At 36.4% G+C, this 24,971-nt stretch overlaps 1 protein-coding gene and 1 long non-coding RNA gene across 4 annotated transcripts in view; one reads left to right on the forward strand and one right to left on the reverse strand.

Moving 5' to 3' along the window:
* ZNF385B (zinc finger protein 385B) overlaps nucleotides 1–24,971 on the reverse strand; it is a 572,754-nt gene that overhangs the window by 84,485 nt on the left and 463,298 nt on the right. For all 3 annotated transcript variants that reach the window (XM_011966298.1, XM_011966300.1, XM_011966301.1), the window contains one exon: nucleotides 19,749–19,891. In XM_011966298.1, coding sequence (XP_011821688.1) covers nucleotides 19,749–19,891 — 143 coding nt within the window. The remainder of the gene's footprint in view (nucleotides 1–19,748; nucleotides 19,892–24,971) is intronic.
* The window catches only part of LOC105529205, a 10,964-nt gene continuing 1,541 nt past the window's right edge, over nucleotides 15,549–24,971 (forward strand). The window contains exon 1 of the long non-coding RNA XR_001004473.1: nucleotides 15,549–15,705. This is a non-coding gene — a long non-coding RNA (uncharacterized LOC105529205). The remainder of the gene's footprint in view (nucleotides 15,706–24,971) is intronic.

Raw genomic sequence — 24,971 nt, forward strand, 5'->3', positions numbered from 1 at the left:
TCTTTCTGACCCATTTCTGATATTCTTAGGATAAGCCCATTTCTTCCTGTGCAACTTCACGAAAGCCATAAATAAAAATTTGGGCTGTCCTGTCCTCTTTCCTCATTATAACTGTTGGGTCTGCACACAGAAAAAAAAGAAAAAAGTCCTGGGAATATTTAGAGATTACGTGTTTGCAAGTGGCAGTCATCATTTGCACCTGTCCTCGAGTTGGTACTAAGCAGACCGCGGCTACTAAACCCTTGTGACTTTGGGGCTTCTGGAAGTATGGCTAAGTATCAACTTTTAAACTGTGATATTATGGAATTACACTAGTATGAAAAGAATAACTATTTTTTATCCCTTCCTTTTTCAATATCAGCCTTATGGGAAAGGATGTGACGATAGGGTCTCAATAGAACTTCAGATACTCATGAAGCAACATGTTTAAGTGATAGCTGTGTCACCGAAGAGCAATATTTCTCTAAAGTTACTTTAAAATGGGTTTTGTCTTTCACAGTTAAAGACTCTGACCATATGCCTTTATGTTGATGCTGTAATTTTCAAAAATCCTTGAAAACTTGAATAGAAAGAAAACAGATACAGCAATAACAAAGACAATTTTTTTCTCTTAAAGATCAAGAAATACAAAGGATTGCATATTGTTGGCAACACTAGTTTAACCATAGAATTTTTTTTTTTTTTATATATATACAGTGTCTCTCTCTGTCACCCAGGCTGGAATGCAGTGGCTCAGTCTGCGTCACTACAACCTCTGCCTCTCGGGCTCAAGTGATTCTCCCAACTCAGCTTCTGGGTAGCTGGGATTCCAGGTTACGTGCCACCATGCCCTGCTAATTTTTTGTAGAGACAGGGTTTCGCCATGCTTCCCAGGCTGGAACCGTAGAACTCTGTACTATTTTGGATTTCAATTCAGAAGTTTCATTAAAAATAAACCACATGGCCAGGCGTGGCGGCTCACGCCTGTAATCCCAGCACTTTGGGAGGTTGAGGCAGGTGGATCACCTCAGGTTGGGAGCTTGAGACCAGCCTGACCAACATGGAGAAACCCTGTCTCTACTAAAAAAAAATAAAATTAGCCAGGCATGGTGGTGTGGGCCTGTAATCCCAGCTACTCAAGAGGCTGAGGCAGGAGAATCGCTTGAACCACGGAGGCAGAGGTTGCGGTGAGCCAAGATCACCCCATGGCACTCCAACCTGGGCAACAAGAGCAAAACTCTGTCTCAAAAAAAAAAAAAAAAAAAAAGAAAGAAAGAAAGAAAAAGAAAAAGAAAAAAAATACACCACATGGAACATTACACAGACAGTGCATGCTACCATGGGATCTGCACATTTGCATCTGGAGTATGTAAAAGTTGAGGCTTGCCTTGCTGACACTGCTTCTCCTACCCAGAGCACCCCGACAAGGGTCCACCTGAATGCTATCAGTTCTGCTGAAAGGAAGATGAATCGCATGTCACTCTCTCCACAAACTGTTTATTAAACCAAGGATCAAATGTTGGGGGAGCTGGTTTCCTCAAGAATTCCCAGCTGTTTGCTGAAACCACATATTGGTTGTAGCTTGCAAGCAACAACATTAACTGGGCCCCTCTTTCACTGGGATACAATTACCCAAGCAGAAAGTTAACCAGTCATTCAGAACTGTTATAAAGGCAATAACAACACAACAAATACTTCAGAAACTAATAGGTTACATTACATCTAAGTCCTGGATCCAGTAAAGCTTTATTACTATTGCTACTACTACTATTTTATCAAAATGTTGCAGGCTTTTAAGTATTTTGAGGCTAGTTGACTATTGGCAACATCTAATAGCTGCTGAAATTAAGTGGGACCCCAGGATTTCAGTTTTTCCCACTTTTCTAGAGCCTGCTTAATGGCAGTATATATTCCTGATAGAAAACACAAGGGAGCCAGCCCAGAGATGACACAGCCTATCAGAGTAGAGTACAGAATAGTATTTCATTTTTTCCCTCTGTTTTCTAAAATATGAATTTAGAAAGCTTGATATATTTCACTCCAATTCCATATTGTTAGGCTTCCTTTGAAAAGCTCTGGGATTTACCAAACAATAGTGTATATTCCATTGACAGAAAGGTTGACTAAAGTCAAGAAAAAAAAAAATCCTGTGATGTATCTTGAAGATCTGTTTTGAAAAGAAGACGAAACTCTGTATTTTCTGGTCATTTTTTTGCAGAAATTTCATCTTCATTTTATTTTGGGGTTTCTGTCATAAAATAATGTCCTTTTTCTAGATGACTGGTTATAAGAGGTCCAATTCTTTCAGAGGTAAGGGTTTCATATCAACTTTAAATATTCAGTTCTCTCCTTAGGAATTTTTGCTCCTTTTCCACATATTACACATTTACAAATGCGTGATTTCTAATTTGTTCGTATATTTACTATATTTTTCTTGAAATTTTATTCATATAATAAAAGTTTATTAAGTACCTATCATACATTGTTTTAGGAGCTGGACATATAGTGGAGAATAGGCTTTCAAAAATCCAACATTCTAGTTGGGAAGACCCAGACCCAAATCTCTAAAGTAATAAATAAGATCTTTTCAGAGCGTTGTAAGTAGCATGAAAAAAAATAAAATAGAAGATGGGAAAGAAACAATATTTTACCATGAAGAATTTTTAAAAACACATTTTTGTTGCCTTGATACCCACTGTAATTCAGATACTTTTACATGTAAAGTCATACCAAATATGCAAAAAAAAAAAAAAAAAACCCAAAAAAAAAAAAAAAAAAAAAAAACCCACAAAACAAAACAACAACAAAAAAAACTCTTCCATGATTTAGAGAAGTTGATACAGAATTATATGACTCATACAATTGGTAAAACCTGTAGACTAAAAGACATGCTCCTCCCAACACAGTCTGTCAGTCTGTGAGATATCTGCAGAGGACTTTTTTTTTCAACTACCAAGTAGCAAGACAACAACTGATCTCAGAGCTACCACCATCATCACAATCCCAAGAAGAAGGGTAAACTAAAGTAATCTGCATTTTGAAAGTTATCTAAGGATGAGTGCTAAGTACTAGACACCTTTCATCTGGAGACCTTTCTAACAGGTTTCTGTACAGTGTGGTTGGTCTGGAACTTGGTGAGAGAACAGCAAAATGACCATGAGTTACTTCTTTTGTCTTTAAAATAAATACGTATGTTGTCTAAGCGCTGAGTTGTTTTTGAAGATATTACAACAAAATAATGTTTTTCATCTTTTACATTTTTAGAACCATAAGGAGTTACCAAATGGTAAAAGTAAAAAAGCTAAAAGCAAATGAATGGGTGATTTCACCATCTCCCTCTCTTTAGTGGAAACCTAGTAATGCTTTTGACAGATAATTTTTAAACTGTTCTGAGTAGAAAAAAAATTCTTAAGTTCTTTTTCAGACAGAAGTTATTTTGTTAATAAAAGATGCCATAAGGTTAGGCCTGGGTACCTGACTGAAGCTGAATGTCTAACTCTCACAGTAGATCCTTGTATGTAACAAATATGGTCAGTCCAAATGTAAAATGTTCCATTTTCCTGGCTAGCTCCGCATGCCTGGTGATTTTCCATGCTGCCCGGGATCAAGAATGATGCAGCAAAGCTGTAGTTATGCTGCTGGGTAATTTAAGAAGCCACATCAAAGAGCTTTTCAACAAGTTCAGTTTAACAAATAAGACTTTCAGTTTATTTCTGAAATGGGTAAGGGACTTAAGTGTTTACTTATACCTCACAGTCACTAACATACAATACCCAGCAATGTTTTTGGCGTTGATGTTCCTATTTGAGTTTTAAATGAATAAACTAAATAACTGAAATTCTATCACATAGGTATTCATATTCGGGTTTTAAATGCACACTGAAAGATCTGGTTGGTTAATGTGATTTATTAAAGAAGCCCAGACCACCCTCAACCCCAACTGCAACTGCTGTTTTCAATGTAGGGAAAAAGCATTAAGGTAATGAGCTGAATTATGTCTTCTAAGAAAATTCTGTGCTTCTTTGTTTGTTTCCATTCTTGAATAAGCAAATGCTTAGCTATGACTGGAAGTCATTAGGGGAGACAGGTATTTTTCCATCAGGATGCTAAGAAAGTTCTTGATAGGGTTTTTCATTTTATTTTCAAGATTTGATGTCCCAAATTTTTGGTCAAAGTATACATAAGATTTTAAGGATCTGTAACATCTTTCAAAGATCGTGCATAACAAAAAGTTCACATGATATTAGTATATGCACTTTTGGAAAAATATGAGAAAAATTATAGGTGTTTTAAGCAAAATGAAAAACTACCTGGAAATCTTTTAGGGAATTAATAAGAATTTACCTCTATTGTGAATTTTAGTAGCCTAAAAGAAGAAATAAAATGATGATAAGTACTATCAATATGTTTTGTATTTGGAGAAGTTACTGTCCTCAAAGTACTTATACTTTATACTTCTCAGTGAGATATATTCATATTTTAACAGCAACAATGAATAGCTCAAGACTTACATAGTTGACAATAAACTCTATCACCCAAAGATAAATACCAACAAAACTGGTTATAGTATACTATTCTAAGTGATAGGAACAGCAACTAGATTCACCAAGATAATCTAAATAAAATGGGTTGGCTGTTTGCTTATTTAGTATTGTATCTCCTTGGGGTGAAATAAAATGAGAAATATTTCAGGAATACAGACTAAAAGAATAATTTCTCAGTAGATGTGTAAAATATGAAATAGAGATTCATTTGAGGGTAGGTCATGAGAAACGGTTATTCCATAGCACACGTGAAGAGAGATCCATCCCAAAGTTTGGAAGGACAGGTCAAATATCTGAGCTAAAAGACAGTAATCAGTTTTTGGCCTTTTGTCTTCTTTTTAAATGGTGACTTGAAAACAATCCCCAAAATTGTCCTCAGATTAAATTTCCGTAACATAAAATTCAGTGCCAAAAATAAATCTGAGAAATATCTTTTTATAAAATAGGATTCTTTATTTTTTAGGAGAGAAAAAAATGTATACAAGTAACTGAAGAATACTTGCTGATACTTACAGATGTAGTTTAAAAAAACACTGGTGCTAAATCTCCAAATCCAAATAAGGATACGATTGCTTGTTTTCTGGTAAACGAGCTTAAAAATATGTTACAAGGGCTTTCTAAGAGACTAGAGGAGTAATATACTTTCTTGATTTAAAAATCAATACATCTCCTGAACAGCCACATGCATTAACTGACATCCTTTCAAAACCATTCTGTCAAAGCTAAGTTTGAAAGGCTGTTCAGTAACTAATCAGATATATCCTGATGTTGAGGTCCATGACACAAATTAAAAAGGCATAAGATGAAAAGAAGACTCCACCAGGCAGGAAGAGGTGCAAAAGAGAAACCTGGACCTTTGAATATATTTCTGTTTGAATATATTTCTTCATTTTGCAAAGCTAAGTGGAAACGAAGCATTTTTCTCCCAAATATGGGCCAACACATTTCTTACCCTTTCAGTAAGAAACATGACAATTGAGGACTAGTAAAGCTCTAGACAAAGTAACAAATGTACGGTGTTCTAATCCTAAGTATTTTGGGCTCTTAATTCCCCATGCCACATACCTATTATACAGTGGTAAAATGTCAGGGATCATGTATATTTTCAAACTTTAAAAAAAAAAATTTGTTTTCGTTTGAGCCCCAGAACTTCCCCACCCATCCAAACAAAATCCTAACTGGAAACTCAATAGAATAAAACTCAGTTTTTAGAAACTGAGTTCTGGTGAAAGCAGGTAGATCAGGCCCCAGATCTACCAGCCTGATTTCAGTCTTTCTAGCTTGAAAATGAAGAAAGATTTGGAGAATTTTAGTGACTTGTTTGAGCCTCCTCTGGTAACACCTGAACCCACATCTCCTTCTATGGTTGCCAGATTTAGCAAGTAATAATATAAGATGTCCAGTTAAAGTGGAATTTTAGGGGTAAACAACAAATAATTTTTAAACTATTTGTTGCCAAACATTGCATGGCACATACTGACATTAAAAATGATTTGTTTACTGTTTAATCTAAAACTCCTCTTTAGTCTGGGTGCAGTGGCTCATGCCTGTAATCCCAGCACTTTGGGAGACTGAGGTGGGTGGATCACCTGAGGTCGGGAGTTCGAGATCAGCATTGCCAACATGTCGAAATCCCATGTCTTCTAAAAATACAAATATCAGCTGGGAGTGGTGGTGGGCGCCTGTAATCCCAGCGACTGGGGAGGCAGACAGGAGAATTGCTTGAACCTGGGAGGTCCAAATGCAGTGAGCCTAGATTATGCCACTGCCCTCCAGCCTGGGTGACAGAGTGAGATTCCATCTCAAAAATAAATAAACAAAAATATATAAATAAATATCCTCTTTAACTAGATATCCTATAGTTATCTGTTTCCCCTTCCCTGATTCCCACCCAAGGATGTCACAGCTGTATCAGTGTTGATTCTACTGCTTCTCCGCCTCACAGGCTCACCTTGTCACACTTAACATTTTAGGGCTTTCACTAGGAAAGTGGTCCCTGAGTGGTTTTGTGGAAAGTTGATAGCAAAAATATTTTATGTCATCTGTTCATCTTGCTGTTGCCCTTTTGTATAAATAGGTATGTGTAAACATAATAGCTCTTCTTAGTGGAAAACATTTTTCGTTTAAATTTGTCTCTGTATTTATAGTGTACAAAATATACAATAGTTGTAAAGTAAAATAAAGAGCTTTAATAGAGTGCTTCACTCTGCTTTCTGCAGTGATAATTGCTTTATCGAGTAAGGCTCTGTTAATGGTACAGCTTGACATTCAACATTTGTCCATTTGATTTATAATTATTCTCACGTGATTTCAAGGAGGCTATGGTTCAAACCAAAAGTAGTTTAAATTGTACTGTCTTTTCTTCTGAATTTGTAAGGAAATTACAAATATATGTTACTTCCAGGCAAAACTATTTTCATTTACCAAATTTATTTCAAATATACGCAAAGCCCTCTCTACCTCTATATGTTCTGAATAGAGTAACACATATGTATGTAAGAGAAAAATAAGTACAGCAAATGAAATCACCAAGTTACAAACACATCCAGTTTGCTTATATGTTGACCATGGATACGGCACCAAGAATTCCTCATCAAACAATGAAGAGAAACCTACATGAACCACATAGCAAGTTGTCATGAAACAGGTCAAGTCTCTCAGTAACGTTCACAAAAAGACTGTTAAGAGGCAAAAATCATTTGTATTTACAATCTATCCACTCCTTACAAAGATTTTCAAAAATACTTCTGAATTATTCTGCTTTCTTTCCTGAAATTCAGTCTATCAGGATGCTTGGCCCTTCAAAGTCTTCATGAAACTCATCTGAAATTTTTATTCACCTCTCTGCCTCCCCACAACCTGTAATACTAACTATAATCAGAGAAATACCTACACCTGACAACATGAGAAGTTGATATGCCACTTTATTAAAAAGATTTTGTATAATTAGTCAAGAATCACCAAATTTCTGCCTCACAATAGAACAATATCACAATATCAGTTGTTGGCAGTTATCAAACCACTACAGTTCCACTGGCCCTCCCAAAGCTGAGGTTAAAAGCTGGCCTCTGGAAATCAATTATGCTCTCGGCAAAGGATATTTCAGTGATATGAGAGCTGAAATGGAGACTGTAATCTTTTGTGATTACCCTAGAGGCTGAAGCAAACGTAAAAGGGAGTCTATGAATTGCTGATAATTTCCTGTGATGACCGACTCCAGGAAATTCTGACATTACCCTTGCACTGTAACAAAATGAAAGTTCCCCAGATGCATAGCTTCAAAGAACTCTACATCTGGGTGTCACAATGCTTTTTTAGAAGCTGCTCATCCATTAAAGGGGCCAGGCCTGTGAGGCAGTAGCACTCTCTGAAGACAATGAAAGGTCTGATTGCACAAGAAGTAATGAGCTCTATGCTGCAGGCTGTCTTTCTACATAGTTCTTTTCTGAGGGAACTGATGTAAGATGCATCGGTTTTACTCCCCCCACCACCTCAGAAGTCTAAAGACTGGTAGATTGCTGTTCTAACAGCTGTAGAGCTATGAATATCTTAGTCTGTGTAATTTAAATTTTTTTATTTAGGCTGATATTTGCATTCTGAGAAAAAATATTTTTTATGCACATGTACATACCCTTAAGGTCTATATAATACTTTGAGATAGAATCTAAGACTACTAATCTTTTTTGAGTAGGCAGCGAACTTACAGTTAGATGCCATACTCGGAGCACAGGTTAAGGGGGTCCTTTTCATGTGAATGGCAATTTAAATTCAGGAAAACAGGTGTGTGGGAAGGGGAGGAGTGGGTAGGGTAAAGGGTGATGTATAACAGTCAAAGTTCAAGGGATTTTGGAATAAATTTCCATTATCAATACATGAAGGATAATTTGATATATTGATTTTTATGACTTAATTTAAAATGTATTTTAAATGGCCATTTTAACCTAATTGCAATTTGATTAATAAATAATGTGGGAATAAAGGTTCTATATTTGGAAGTCAGCCGTATTTTAAAAATACAGCAAAAAACATGATGTCTTACTACTCTATGACAATGTATCATAGGTACACAGCTCTCAGGTTCAAAATGGCATGTAGTCTTTGAAACCTAAGTATCACTGGAGGTAAACAGGGAAAAAGGAATCCATTCAAACTGGTTGTGCTTATTCCCAACCTCCACTTAACATACTCTCTTCCGATCCCTGCTCCAAATTCAGCGGCAGCACCTCTGTACTGTTTCCAGGCAGTCAAGTGACTGTATCTTGAAGTATGCTCTAGCATTATCTCATTCAGCTAACGTAAAATGAGCGCCTGCTAAGTCCCAGGAATAACTATTGTAAACTGGAGTGTTAAGTTCTTAAACTCAAGGTCTTAGCCATATGTATGTCTTTAGCATCTACCTTAATCAGGATTGCCCAAGTGATCAAAACAGCCAGCCCAAGTGATCAACACAGCCAGCCCAAGTGATAAACTCAAAACTCAGTTTATTTGAGGTAATTAGGAAAAAGAGATCAAAGAGATAGAAATATTAATTAAAATATCAATATTGTAAGAATTGAGCTTTGCTGTTTTAAGTATCCTTTCATAAACATAATCTCATTTGATATTTATAGATATTTTATTAGAAATAGTATGGGATATGTTACATACTTAAAATTTTTTCACAGCATCTCATTAAATTTCAAAAATTTTCTAAATATTCAGTCATATACCCTCATTTCCCCATAAATATAATAAACTCAAATCTTCATAATATAAAAATAGGAAGGTATTACATCATGAAAATGAGGAAAAGTGGCACAAAGTGACGTTCCTGAGATTAAAGACTATGAGTCTAGACATGGGTCTTCTAACTCCTAGTCCGGTGCTTTTTTCCCTATACAATGAAGTGAATCACCCTACCTTGTTCTCCCCTTTATTCTGTTTTCTGCTTCCCTGGACAGCATGAACAGAGGCAAGGCCAAGTAGGAAGGTTAGAGGTTTACTTTAGAACAAAATAAGTAGAGTTACTTTTCTGAGGTCCCAAAGAACTCTCCAAATGGCTTTTTGGAGAAGGTAGGATATAGTTGATGAATGAGTGACTGACTAAATAAATAAATGCTACTACTTCCTTCAAAAGGTAAGTGCTTCAAAAACGTACCATGTGATAGCATCTAACAGCTTCAGCTCATTTTGGGAAATGTAGGTGTTTATGGATTTGATCACCCTATAATGGCAATGGGCAATCTTATATATAGAAGTTTGGGTCTACCTGGGAAAAACACAGATATTAAGTAGGCCCAAACATGTGTTTTGAGAATTTCATTCTGTGTACCTCTAATTATTTGTAAATCATAAGCCTGTGAAAAAATCAGGCATATTTTCTATAATACCACTCAGATCTTTAGTTGGCTCAAGAAACTGTATTCACAATAAGAGAAAACAAGTACAGGCTGACAAGATGAATCTATCTCCTGAATCAAATACACTGCAAAGGAGAATTTTCAACTTGACTTTAGAAGCCACAGGATTTATTGGCTACTTAAAAAAATATTTCACACATGAATAACCTGAGAAAAGTACACATATTTAAGTTCAAGATATAGTATGGTGGAGCTTTTGCTTTTCTGATATTTAGATTTTCTGTTTTTCCTTTTCAGTGGTAGGGCTCTCTACTAGAATAAATGAGAAGACTGGATTCTATTCTTTAATCTTCTGATTTGCAAAAAGGGCAGAACAATGACACATGTAACCTATTTCATATGTGGGTATATTAAAAGAATTAATGTAAAATGTCTTTGAAATATGCTAAATCCCTCTGGTACTAGAATTTCATCAAAATGGTATCATTTATATGATTTATTTCTTTCAAAAATTTCAAGTATCACAACATAAAAAGGAAGGTAAGAAAACCTAAATTGAAAGCAAAGCTGTAAAAAATGTTTTTTCAAGATTCCTACTGAGCTCTACAAAGATGTTGAAACTTCACAGATTGCTAAACAGCACTCCAATTCATCTTTAGCACTCTCAAAAGCAACTATAAAAGTAAAGGAACCAGAATATTCCAAAGCATGTCTCTCCAACCCCCAAGGGATGTGAGATTTAATTCTGAACACAAAAATCTAGAAGGTGGAAGTGAAAACAGATCTGCGTCGTCGGATGGGTTCCCAAGCTTTTGATAAAAGGTTTTCAGAGGCCACCACCATTGATTAAAGTTTATAGAGTAACTAATTTAGAAACACATTTTCTCAGCTGGTGGGAATGTTTTGTACAATAACATTTTGCTACTTTTTTGTATTTATTAGGCTTGCCTACTTCACCACAGAGACATAAAGTTTTGGTCACTGAGAGAAGCTAAGAATTCTTCTCTTAAAATTTTCCTGTTTCCTCTTCTTCTTCTACTTCTTTTTTTAATTATCTGGAGATTTGATTAATATTAGTGTAGAATAAGACAAAAATTTTTAAGAAGAGGGCCCAACATAGACACTCTTTCCAAGTTGACTCTACTCTTGAAAAATGCTGACCTGGGACAGCGCCAAGACTAAAGACTTGTCTTGCCAGAAAATCTGATGTCCCCTCCAAGTACACATAATCCTTGAAACTCTAGCACTGAAGATGAGGCCCCAGAACCATGTGACATTGGGACTAGGATAAAGAAAGGGACATGCAAGAGGACACAGCATGGTGGGTCCACAGATGCCTCTTTTCATGGGCTCCTGAAATTTTACATTCCTTTACCTCATAAAGGACCATCAAAGTCTCAATCTGATATTTTTAGGCAACTTTTATTAAATGAATTGACTGTTTACTATGAGCACAATCCTCTATTATGTTATGGTGAATTATACAAGAGGAAGCAATTTCTATTAGACAGCGAGGAACTTCTGTCTAATTCATCACAATAACCTTTCTCCTTAGCACAATGCCAGGGACATGCAGTAAATGGTTGTGAATGAGTGACTTTTACTAGATGCCCTGAAAAAGCAATTTATTAGAGAGAAAAAAATGTGACTACACATTATACAAACATACAATAAATACATACCATATAAATAATATCTGCATATTCTAAAGGTGTTTCAAGAGTGAGTAGAGAAGAGGGAGATTTGAAGACAAAACCCTTAGTAAGATAATCTTGAGGCTTTTGAGTAAGGCAAGGGACATTAGTTAAATTTTAAAAGGACTTGTGATTTGAAAGGGTGAGGGGCGGCTAGGCGCGGTGACTCACACCTGTAATCCTAGCACTTTGGGAGGCTGAGGCGGGCGGATCACCTGAGGTCAAGAGTTCGAGACCAGTCTGACCAACATGAAGAAACCTCGTGTTTACTAAAAATACAAAATTAGCCTGGCACACGCCTGTAATCCCAGCTACTCAGGAGGCTGAGGCAGGAGAATGGCTTGAACCCGAGAGGCGGAGGTTGCGGTGAGCCAAGATAGTGCCATTGCACTCCAGCCTGGGCAACATAAGCAAAAACTCCGTCTCAAAAAAGAAAGAAAGAAAGAAAGAAAGGGTGAGGGACACAATAGCGCAGAGGGTCACTATGTGTTTTTTTCCCATCTATGGTATATTTACATACTTTTTCTCTCTGTCAAATTTAATAGTAATGGGCCGGGCATGGTGGCTCACACCTGTAATCTCAGCACTTTGGGAGGCTGAGGCAGGCGGATTGCCTGAGCTCAGGAGTTCAAGACCAGTCTGGACAACATGGCGAAACTCCGTCTCCACCAAAAAATACAAAAATTAGCCAGGTACAGTGGCGTGCACTTGTACTTCCAGCTACTCGGGAGGTTGAGGCAGAAAAATCGCTTGAATCTGGCAGGTGGAGGCTGCAGTGAGCTGGGATTGCACCACTGCATGCTAGCCTGGGTGACAGAGCAAGACTTTGTCTCAAAAAAAAAATTAATAGGAATGTAAAATTTTCTAGGCACAGAAATCAATGCTTAAATATTTGCACAAAATATTTGTTAGCTTTGGACCACATTTCAAAGATTCCCTATAACTATTTTTTTTTCTAATGATTTGGTGAATGTTGCTGTTGAGTTATCTAAGCCTAGTAATAGGCCGTCAATCTCTCCCCTCTTCAAATGATTTTGAGCAACCATGGAAAATTTCATCTTGGCATATTTTAGTTCTATGCACTCCTTTAGAAAATACAGAACAAGATAATCCTTCAATATATTTTAAAGCATGTCACAAAAAATAAAAATTAAACTATATTTTCTGTTTTACTGGACTGGGATAAATGTTTCAGTCTAAGCAGAGTCAGTTGGACATACTAGTATCCTGAGAAATATGGAATACATAATTTTTAATGACAGCAAGCACTATTAGAGTGACAAAGAAGACTCAAAGGGCAAAAATTAACATTTGGGTGGTAAAAGTATTCTACTTAAATTTAAAAATATTCAAATAAGAGAAAAATGCATATTCAAACGTTTAAATAAAGACTTCATTAAATAGATAAAAATATTAAATGCAAGTTAAAAAATTAAATGTCCTAGCTTCAGGTTTCCTTACAATAACACCTCATGGGAAGCATAGCATGAATTAAAAGCAAAGCAAATGTGAATTTGATTCCCATTTCTTTATTTAGAACCTCTCTGATGAATATATTATTATTTATACTACAAGAAAAAAAAATTTAAAATATTCATTGATATTGCCAAACCATGAATGAGTCAGAATCTCAGAGGTTCTAGAATGTTAAAATAAAAGGTAATCATATAAATCATTTCACAGCTTGTCATGGATGATTCACAGAATCATACAGTGGTTTGGAACTTTATACTTAGAAATCATCTTTATTCTGTCCCACATATTTGCTCTCGTCTCAGGACAAAAATAATTTCAAGGTAGGCAGTAAAAATCAGATTATTTTTCACAAAATTAAGACTGTTGAGCCTTTTGCAATAAAGTAGTCGTGACTGCCCTTATACTTGTGCTTTCCTAGAGCAGTTGTAAAAACATGGCAGGACTCACAAAAATATTTCAAATAAATAGGCACATAAAACACCTGCCAATTGGCAGAGAAATTGACAGGTGGCTGTGGTCCCAAATCAGCTCTTGATTATAGCTATAGCTCTGAACAGTTACACAAATACATATGCATGTACACAATGTACGGGTGCTAAAAATAAACTTTACTTACTTATTGTCACATCATGTAAATTGGGTACGTGTTTCAGTCTGCTCAGACTGTCATAACCAAATAGCATACACTGGGTAGCTTAAAAAACGGAAATCTATTTTCTCATAGTTCTGGAGGTTGGAGGTACAAGATCAAGGTGCCAGCATGGTGGGGTTCTGGTTGAGGGCTGTCTTCCTGGGCTTGCAGCTGGCTGCCTTCTTACTGTGTCTTCCCATGGCAAAGAGGAGGGAAAGCTCTCTCTGCTCTTCTTATAGGGCACTAATCACATCATGAGGGCCCCACCCTCATGACCTCAACTAACACTAATAACCTTCAAAGGCTCTATCTCCAGACACCATCACTATCAAATTGGGGGTTATGACTTCAACATATGAATTTTGAGGGGACATAAACATTCAGTTCATAGCAGTCTACATATATAAATATATCTTATAAATGTACTTACTTTATCATATTAAATTTCTTGGTAAGTATTCAATTTCTTTCTTTCTTTTTTTTTTTTTTTTTTTGAGACGGAGTCTCGCTCTGTCGCCCAGGCTGGAGTGCAGTGGCCGGATCTCAGCTCACTGCAAGCTCCGCCTCCCGGGTTCACGCCGTTCTCCGGCCTCAGCCTCCCGAGTAGCTGGGACTACAGGCGCCCGCCACCTCGCCCGGCTAGTTTTTTGTATTTCTTAGTAGAGACGGGGTTTCACCGTGTTAGCCAGGATGGTCTCGATCTCCTGACCTCGTGATCCACCTGTCTCGGCCTCCCAAAGTGCTGGGATTACAGGCTTGAGCCACTGCGCCCGGCCCTCAATTTATTTCAATTCAGAAGAAGTCTCTTCTTAAGGGGAACTAAACACCAAGTATTATCCCAGTTGTTTGTGATCAAATATGAAAATTTAATCCACAATAAAGGAAATAGGACATGCTAATTCTAACGTAAGAAACAATTGTGTGTATTTTGGCAGCTCTCACAACATTATATACAACCACTGAAGAATGACCATGGATAGATTGGCAAATCTAAAGAAAAATTAATAACAAAAATTGAAAACATCTCTACTAAGATAGAAAATAATTATGTTTTCTGTTGTTTCTTGAACACTGTAAACTTCAGTAACGATTTTCACTTGGCTGATGTTTCTTGGTTTTTATTATCTTGCCTTTATCAAGTCTATTTACTTCATTTTTTCCTTATAAGTTTATTGGACACAAGGGGATTTTTGTTTTATTTAATTTGCTTATCTTCTCCCCAAACTCAATACTCTTTACTACATATATTATATTTTCAATAAAATCCAGTAACTAAGAATTTTGTTTTTAATTAAATACTCTTAAAGCTGGGGTATGGGACAAGGAATGTAGTAAATACTTGCCAATATTCATACACCAGCCAAACAGAGACAGCTGGGCAGTATAGCTGGAAGAGAGTTCATAACTATTGCCTTTAGATTAAAAAACAATGACAGTTCGGCCAGGTGCAGTAGCTCACTCCTGTAATTTCAGCACTTTGGGAGGCTGAGGTGGGCGGATCACCTGAGGTCAGAAGTTCGAGACCAGACTGACCAACATGGAGAAATCCCGTTTCTACTAAAAATACAAAATCGACTGGGCATGGTGGCTCATGACTGTAATCCCAGCTACTCAGGAGGCTGAGGCAGGAGAATTGCTTGAACCTGGGAGGCGGAGGTTGCGGTGAGCCAAGATCATGCCATTGCACTCCAGCCTGGGCAATAAGAGTGAAACTCTGTCTCAAACAAACAGAAAACAAAACAAAACAAAAAACCAACTAAACAACAACAACAACAACAAAACAATCACAGTTCTCAGGAAAATATAAATTAAGTTAAACATTTGGGCTTATCACGTGGTCTTAGAAGGAACTCATAAATGTTATTATTCCCTTTAATAGATGCAGGAGTATGAACATTGAAAACCAAGGAACTGGGACCCTTTCTTCTCTTCCAAAAAATATTGTTGAGCACCTGTGTCAGATACCCAGCATACTAAGATGAATAAGATAGAGCCTCTGTCCTCAAGGATCTGATGTTCTAGTGAAGAAGACAGATTAACAGGTAATTAGACTATGGTGTAACAACTGCTATAATTAATGTAATCTGGGGCTACTTGGGAAACACAAAGGATGGGACTTAATTCAGACTTGAAGAGTCACAGAAGACTTCCTGGGAAGGAGGTGATACCTAACTTGAACTTTGAATGACACATAGTTGAAGGTGGGGTGGCAATGGTGGAAATGAGTATTAGTGGGTAGCCAGCCACAGGCTTTGGAATATTAAGATCAAGATCTTTAAAACTTTATGTTTTGGTCCACACAGGCTTTTACCTATAAATGAGTCAAAACTGCCCCTCTGTAAAGTATGCTGCTGAAGCACAGAGTTAATATCATCATCCTCCAAGCTTGATATGTACTCCATCATAAATTATCAACGATCCAAACTGCGTCTTATCATGTCTTTTTAAACTCTGCTTATACAAAGACTAAAATTATTTGCTTATTTTTACACACATAAGCATTGAGAGAGATTCTTTCAGTTGTGGTGGATGAGGCAAGGCAACCACTAAAAGAAGACTGTGAAGCATATTCTTCATCTGGTACAACTTAGCATAGAACAGGCATCTATTCTATTTTGGAATACAACAGGATCTCATTTCATTCTTGCTATGTTTATCATATAATGTTATCATACGTCAGTATAAGAAAGAGGAAAACATTATGTTTTTTAAAATCTACTTAAAGAGAATAACAAAACATCAAACCTCCAAAACTTTCAACTATGGTCTCAGAGCATAGTGTTTTCATTCTTCTGATAATAACTGTAAGATTAAAATTGACCTCATTTCTTATATTTACTAATATTAACCTTAGCTAAAAATAAAATGATAAGGTAGATTTCACCTAGTTTTCTAAGAACAATTGGACTATTGAGTACAATATACTTTAAAAATTTGCCAACAAGAAATTATAGCTGTTTTTCAAATATATTCTGCTTCATATTGTTTGTAAAGGTCTATTACACACATTCAAAAAAAACACTTCCTCCTTCTATTTAATGATTCTGCTGAAAATTGCCTACCATACTTCCAGAAAAGAGCACAAAAGATTTCTGATTGAGCTTTGTTCACAATGAATGAGGTGGGAGGTGATATGGGCCAAAAGACTCAAGGACGTAAAGAGCCCGAACATGAATTTTGAAGTTAAAAAGATGCTAATTCAAGTCTCAGTTCTTCCTTCAATAACTCTCTTTCTTCCTCTAGACAATAAGAGTAATAATCACTGCCTACCAAAATGTTTCAAGGTCTAAGTACTTTGAGAGATGTAAAACATCACAAATATACAATAACCTAGTATACTTATTAGTGGTGATGCAATAGCGTTTTCCTAGGAAAATGTGGACGATGACCTTCATGACATTCCCTTAGGTATTCTATTGGGTGAGTTGGATACTGGAATGGAAAAGTCTATAGGAAAAAAATTAGAGTAATTTAAATTGCAACTCACAGGGAGAAATCATAGGTCACCCAATGATCTCATAAATTCATTCCTTGCAAGATAATAGAGGGTCCCACTTGGAATGACTTAATATTTAACACACTACTAGAAGGGCTCCTGTTTAATAAACGCCATGCATATAATATAGGGAGAGTAAAATAATTATTTCATGTAGTTATTTGCGGTATTCTTCACCTTAGCCAAATAGTATTTTTATGTGAAAATTATGTTTATTTTCTTCCAAGAAGGAAAAAAATGAACTTCTATTAATATAATTATTCTTTGGGTTTTCTCAAATATATCCTAAGATTAATTGCTGTGTACAATTAATCAAACAAACAAAATGACATGTTAGTACATCTGTACCCTCTATGCAACATGAACAAACCATTATGAAATTGTAATTTTATCTTTAAAAATCCTTTATGAAAGTATTCTCTCCATTTTTGCTTTGCAGCTCTTCAAAACAGAGAGGCAGATGTAAGACATTTTGATAACAAAAAAAGTGACTAATAGATTAGTGCTAATCATATGATTGCAGCTGTAAAACATACTGTGACTGGGTACCTTGGTACCTTTTAGGTATCTGTGTAGCATACTTCCAGAAGGGGACTGGAAGGATGGATACCAGCTGCTGACCACCTTCCTCTAGTGAAGGAAGTAAAAGTATGCAGGGGTAGGGAATATGACTTTCTAATTTTACCTCAAATGCTAAAGTTTTATTTGAATTTTTGGAATAAGTATTCATGTATTATTTATGTTAAAAAATAAATAAATAAAGAGACCAGCGCAATGGCTCACAGCTGTAACCCCAGCACTTTGGGAGGCTGAGGCGGGTCAGTTACCTGAAGCCAGGAGTTTGAGACCAGCCTGGCCAACATGGCAAAACCCTGTCTCTACTAAAAATACAAAAATTAGCCAGGCGTGGTGGCAGGCGCCTGTAATCCCAGTTACTTGGGAGGCTGAGACACAAGAATCACTTGAACCTGGAAGGTGGAGGCTGCAGTGAGCCAAGATCATGCCATTTCACTACAGCCTGAGCGACGCAGCAAGGCTGTCTCAAATAAATAAATAAATAAAATAAAAAGTAAAAGAAAATAAAATAGAGGTGAGCCACAGTAAGCCATTTGTGACCATCTGCATCATGAATGCTGCTTCCTGACAGCAACTAGACTTCAGCAATGGCTATAAATGCTAACTTCCAAAGGCACATTAATCAAAACACAAATACCTCATAAATGTTCTATGAAGTATAGCTTAATTCAGTTATGATTGGAATGTGTCACACGTGTTTGAATAGAGGATACCACTGGCATCCTCAAGTTCACATTCTCTGAAATGGCACAATGTAGTGCTCTGGGATGGAAGGGGTGGATCAATGAAAGCAAGGCAGGCATGATTTATCCTATTGAGTCACTCCACTGCTCTAGGAACAATGCTCACCTTTTGTAACTTTTTTTTTTTTTAAACTGTTTGACTTGTCTCTGAAAAACTCAAAGAAGACAAAAACATTTAACTGTTTACTCACTAAGTCAAGGCCAGTGCTCTGTAAAAAGTTGGCTGTTGCCCTACCCCCTAATTACCTTACAACACTTTAAGTCCTGACAGAGGGCCTGTCAGCAGATTTTCTTGACAATCCTTAAGGAAAAATCCTCTTGCTGTATTCACTTCATACAGAAGACAGGCTTGCAAAATGAAACATTTTGCAGTACTTCAGATGCTTGCTGTCTGGTGGTGTTGATAATGCAATTTTTTTTATTATTATAGCAGCATTTATAATGCTGTATCATTAATGTAGACCATCATGCCCAACTAACTGTATTTATCAACCAAGCAGACAATTTATGCATTCACCTGAACTGTTGAACCTTTTCTTTTACTATAAGGTTTAGAATCTGGCTACAGATTGATTTTATGCTAAATTATATTGTTGAAAGATGTCATGCTCCACTTGACACACCTACAAAATGTTTTTCACTGAAATAAAAGACGGTCAGCTGATCTGAAGAACAGCAGTAATTATAAGTAATTCACTAACATTTATCCTGTGTTTTAAAATGTCAAAGTATCTTGCAGATAACATGTAGATTTAAGATGAGTGTTTTTCTTTTTTTTTTTAATAGAGTCAAATTCACATCATCTACAATAGCCCCCAAATAGAAATTTTGTTTGTGTAGGATTCACATTTTATCTAAAACATCTCCCAAATAAAAATGCAACCAGAGAGATAAAGCCTACAGTTATTTTTTTTTTTCTAAGAGAAGGGAAAAATCAATGAGTCTTGGTATCTCTAAATTGTATTCCTGAGCATGTGAATAACATCCCAGAAATGACATATGTTCTAAAGCCACTGGAAATTCTATCAAAATTGTGCAACACAACAGGTGAAAAGTTTTCTGTGGAAATATTTGTATAATAAACATGCTGGCTATTGTTTGGGCTACTCCTATGGGCGAAGCATCATCTTTCATAGCACAACTGAGCAGCATAACCAATATATGGTCTAAAATTACACACTTGGGAAACAGGCTGTATCTATTGACTATTCACAAATGTAATGAAAGTGATGGAGGAGGACACAAACAAAATAGAAATGAATTTACTCACTGTGTTAAAATTTGGAAAGAGCCCAACAGCAGAACTACTGTCCACTGGAAAAGACATAAATGGTTTGATATCCAGTGAAGGCTGCATCATCAGGGTAGGTGTGCGCACAAGAGCAGGAAGGGTAGTAGTGTGGCATGTACTGCCTGCCAAGAACAAAACAAAAATGAATTCAATTTCTTGCTCACATTCATCTCACTCCCAAACCTACAGTGTAAGACCAAGTCTGTCGAGCTGCAACCTGCAAGCAAGAGAATTATGCTGGAAGTAAGCAAATTGCACAGGAGTAGTAAACACAATAAAAAGGATCTTCTGCCTCATTATCCAAGACAGTGATGCACAATGCTTCCCTATGGGCAAGGGCTGAGGGATGCTCAGACTCAGCCAGGACACCTAGTAGACAGATCCTACTGGCAGGTGGGTCAGTCAGAATGAGAATGTCCTGTTGGCCAACCCTTTGCCTCTGACTGGCCAAAAGTGCAGGAGAGAAGAGGGGAGGAGCCTCTTGAAGCCGGACACTCCTTGCTATTAAGAATTACTGAATGGCTAGTGGACTGGTTTTATGCAAATCGGAGATAAATATAGGGTTTTTAACAAGAAAAAGAAAACTTGAACCCGTATAGTTCCTGTCTGCTCTCAAAGTTATGATTCAACTTATTCTCTTAAAAAAAAAAAAAAACAACTTTCTGAAAGTCGCTCTTATTTTGAAGTAAATGGGTAGTCTAGACATTGGGTAGTTAGAGACTAAAAGGGTTGATTATGGCTTGGCTGCAGACAGGGTGTTTGGGGACAGGTAGTAGTTAGGACAGGGATTCAAAATTTTGACTTCAACTTTTTATTTCTAATTTGTTTTGTATTATTGTAGCAAATATCCCCTTTAGCAGCTCAATTAGCTGTCACCTCTATTTTTTTTGTCGACTATTTTTAAATTTTGTTTTAACTTTTATGGGCACATAATAGGTACATACATTTATGAGGTACACAAGATATTTTCATACAGGCACACAATGCATAATAATCACCTCAGGGTAAATGGAGTATCCATCCCCTCAAGCACTTATCCTTTCTCTGCATTACAAACAATCCAATTATACTCCTTTAGTTATTTTGAAATGCACAATAAGTTATTTTTGACTATAGTCAGCTTGTTGTGCTATCAAATACTAGATCTTACCCATTCTAACTACATTTTTATTTTTTTAAATTTTAATTTAACTTTATTATTACTATTTTTCAAGACAAGGTCTCACTCTGTCACCCAGGCTGGAGTGCAGTGGTGTGATCATGGTTCACTGCAGCTCTGACCTCCCTGGGCTCTGGGGAGCCCCCAACTTCAGTCTCCCAAGTAGCTGGGACTACAGGTACCTGCCACCACACCTGGCTAATTTTTGTGTTTTTTGTAGAGATGGAGTTTTTGCCACATTGCCCATGCTGGTCTCGAACTCCTAGGCTCAAGCAAACCATCAGTCTCAACCTCCCAAAGTGCTGGAATTAAAGGTGTGAGCCACCACACCCAGCATCTAACTATATTTTTGTACCTATTAACCATTCCCACTCCCCTGCCCTCTTCCCGTCCTCTAGTAACCATCATTCTATTCACTGTCTCTAGTTCAATTGTTTTAATTTTTGATTCCACTAATAAGTGGGAACATGTGAAGTTTGTCTTTTTGTACCTGGCTTATTTCACTTAACATAATGTCCTCCAGTTTCATCCATGTTGTTACAAATGCCAGGATCTCGTTCCTTTTTGTGGCTGAATAGTACTCTATTTTATATATGTACCACATTTTCTTTTTCCATTCATCTGTTGATGGACACTTAGTTTGCTTCCAAATCTTGGCTATTGGGAATAGTGTTGCTATAAACATGGGAGTGCAAGTATGTCTTCGATGTACTGATATTCTTTCTTTGGGGTCTATACCTGGCAGTGGGATTGTTTTGTTGGGTCATATGGTAGCACAATGTTTAGTTTTTTGGGGAACCACCAAACTGTTTTCTATACTGGCTGTATCAAGTTACATTTCCACCAACAGTGGAGGAGGGTTCCTTTTTCTCCACATCCTTGCCAGCATTTGCTATTGCCTGTCTTTTGAACAAAAGCCATTTTAACTGGGGTGAGATGATATCTCATTATAGGTTTGATTTGCCTGTTTTTGAAGATCAATGATGATTGAACACATTTTCATATACCTGTTTGCCATTTGTATGTCTTCTTTTGAGAAATGTCTTTTCAGATCTTTTGTCCATTTTTTTATTCAGGTTTTTAAAACAGACTTGTTTGAGCTCCTTATATAGTCTGGTTATAATCCCATATCAGATGGATAGTTTGCAAATATTTTCTCCCATTCTGTGGGTCGCCTCTTCACTTTGTTGATTGCTTTCACTGCTCTACACAAGCTTTGTAACTTGTGATCTCATTTGTCCAATTTTGCTTTCCTTGCCTATACTTGGAGGGTATTACTCAAGAAATTTTTGCCCACTCCAATATCCTGGAGAGTTTCCCCAATTTTCTCACATAGTTGTTTCATAGTTTGAGGTCATAGATTTAAGTCTTTAGTCCATTTTGATTTTATTTTTGTATATGGTAACAGATAAGGGTCTACTTTCGTTCTTCTGCATATATATATTCAGTTTTCCCAGCACCATTGATTGAAGAGACTGTCCTTTCCCCTATGTATATTTTTGGCACTTTTGTCAAAAATGAGTTCACTGTAGATGTACAGCCTTATTTCTGGGTTCTCTATTCTTTTCCATAGGTGTATGTGTCTGTTTTTATGCCAGTACCATGATGTTTTGGTTATATAGCTCTGCAGAATAATTTGAAGTCAGGTAATATGATTCCTCCAGTTTTGTTCTTTTTGCTTAGAATAGTTTTGGCTATTCTGGATCTTTTGTGCTTCCATATACATTTTAGGATAGTATGTTCTGTCTATGAAGAATGTTGTCATTGGTATTTTGATAGGGATTGCATTGAATCTGTAGATTGCTTTGGGTGGTATGGACATTTTAACAATATTGATTCTTCCAATCCATGAACATAGAATATTCTTCCATTTCCTTGTGTGTGTTCTCTTCAATTTCTTTCATCAATGTTTCATAGTTTTCGTTGTAGAGAATTTTTACTTCTTTGGTTAAGTTAATTCCAAGGCATTTAATTTTAGTTATAGCTATTATAAATGGGATTACCTTCTTGATTTCTTTTTCAGATTGTTTGCTGTTGGTATATAGAAATGCTACTGATTTTTCTATGTTGATTTTATATCCTGTAACTTTACTAATTTTGTTTATTAGTTCTAGTTCTTTGGTGGAATCTTCAGGTTTTTCCAAATATAAGATCATACCATCTGCAAATAATGATAATTTGACTTTTTCCTTTCCAATTTGGATGCCCTTTATTTCTTTCTCTTGTCTAAATACTCTGGCTAGAACTTCTGCTATCACCTCCTTAGATATGTAAGTTTATATCTTAGATATCTAAGATATGATGGTTTAATCCATGAGTAGAAGATTTATAATGCTCCTCTCCAGTAACAAGCATCTTTCTTTAGTGTATAACTTTCATGTAGTATAGATAAGTAACTGCTGGTGCAGGTAGCTCTCTGGGAGGCCGGCTCTGGCATGTCAGGCTTTTTTTTTTTTAATATAACAACTTTATTGAGGTATAACTCATATACCAGACAATTCATCTGAATTGTAGAATTCAATTACTTTTAACATATTAACAGAGTTGTTGTATTATTCCATTTTCATACTGCTATGAAGAAATACCTGAGACTGAGTAATTTATAAAGAAAAAGAGGTTTAATGGACTCACAGTTCTACATGGCTGGAGAGGCTTCACAATCATGGTGGAAGGCGAAGGAGGAGCAAAGACACGTCTCACATGATGGCAGGCAAGAGAGTGTGTGCAGGGCAACTGCCCTTTATGAAACCATCAGATCTCATGAGACTTATTCATTGTCACAAGAACAGCACGGCAAAAACCTGCCCCCATGATTCAATTACCTCCCACCAGGTCCCTCCCATAACATGTGAGGATTATGGGAGCTATAATTCAAGATAAGATTTGGGCTAAACCAAATCAATTGTAGAACCATCACCACAATCAATTTTAGAACATTTTCATAACATCTAAAGGAAACTCTTATCCATTAGCAGTCACTCCCCATTTCCTCCTAATATCCCTAGATCCTGGCAACCACTAATCTATTTTCTTTATCTCTAGATTTCTCTATTCTAGACATTTCATTTAAATGAAATCATATAATATGTGATGTGGTCTTTTGTGACTCACTTCTTTCATTTGACATAATGTTTTTGAGGTTTATCTATGTTGTACCACGTATCAGAATTTCATTCATTTTTTAGGCTTAATAATATTGCATTGTATGGATTTCCCAAATTTTGCTTATCCATTCATCAATTAATGGGCATTTGAATTACTCCCACTATTTTGCTATTATAAACAACGTTACTTTGAATATTCATGTACAAGTTCTTATGTGGATATATGTTTTCAGTTCTCTCAGGTATATACTTAGGAGTCAAATTTTGGAAATTGTTTGGTCATCTGGTAACTAAATGGCTTAATATTTTGAGGAAGTGGCAGGCTGTTTTCCAAAAGGTCTGAAACATTTTACATGATTACTATCAGTGTATGAGGGTTCCAATTTTTCCTGGCCTGCCTGTATAGGACCACACATAATTACATGCCTAACATCCCCTATTGACTTCAAGGAGAAATGGACAGTATGAGATAATGCTGCAACTATTAAAATTTCCACCAATCTTTTACACAGTGTACCAGAGTCATTAAACTTTCTATTTCAATGATCCTTTTTTGGTGATGAATTTTCTTAATAAACTCTGCATCATATTTCAAATCGTTCCAGAACATTATTGGCAATAATGTTTAATGGACTGTCATACTTCATTTACATTGATCCTAAAAACAGAAGAGAAAAAAGAGAGAAGGGTGCCTGAAGCATTTATCTGTAATGGCAAGTCTTTAGGTCAGCCCCGTCCATTAGGGAAGACAGAGTAGCACTCAGCAAAAATAGAACCAGCCAAAAGTATAGATTGAGAGTAATGTTGTTGTTGTTGTTGTTGTTGTTCTGATGCTCAAGTAAATACTCTGATCTCAGTCTGTCATTCATATAACCACCCTGTATTTAATTACACGTTACTCTTCAAATTAGGTAATGTTAACTTCAGTGCTTGTAGATC

This window comes from Mandrillus leucophaeus, unplaced genomic scaffold (assembly GCF_000951045.1).
Source record: "Mandrillus leucophaeus isolate KB7577 unplaced genomic scaffold, Mleu.le_1.0 Scaffold754, whole genome shotgun sequence".
Lineage (NCBI taxonomy): Eukaryota > Metazoa > Chordata > Mammalia > Primates > Cercopithecidae > Mandrillus > Mandrillus leucophaeus.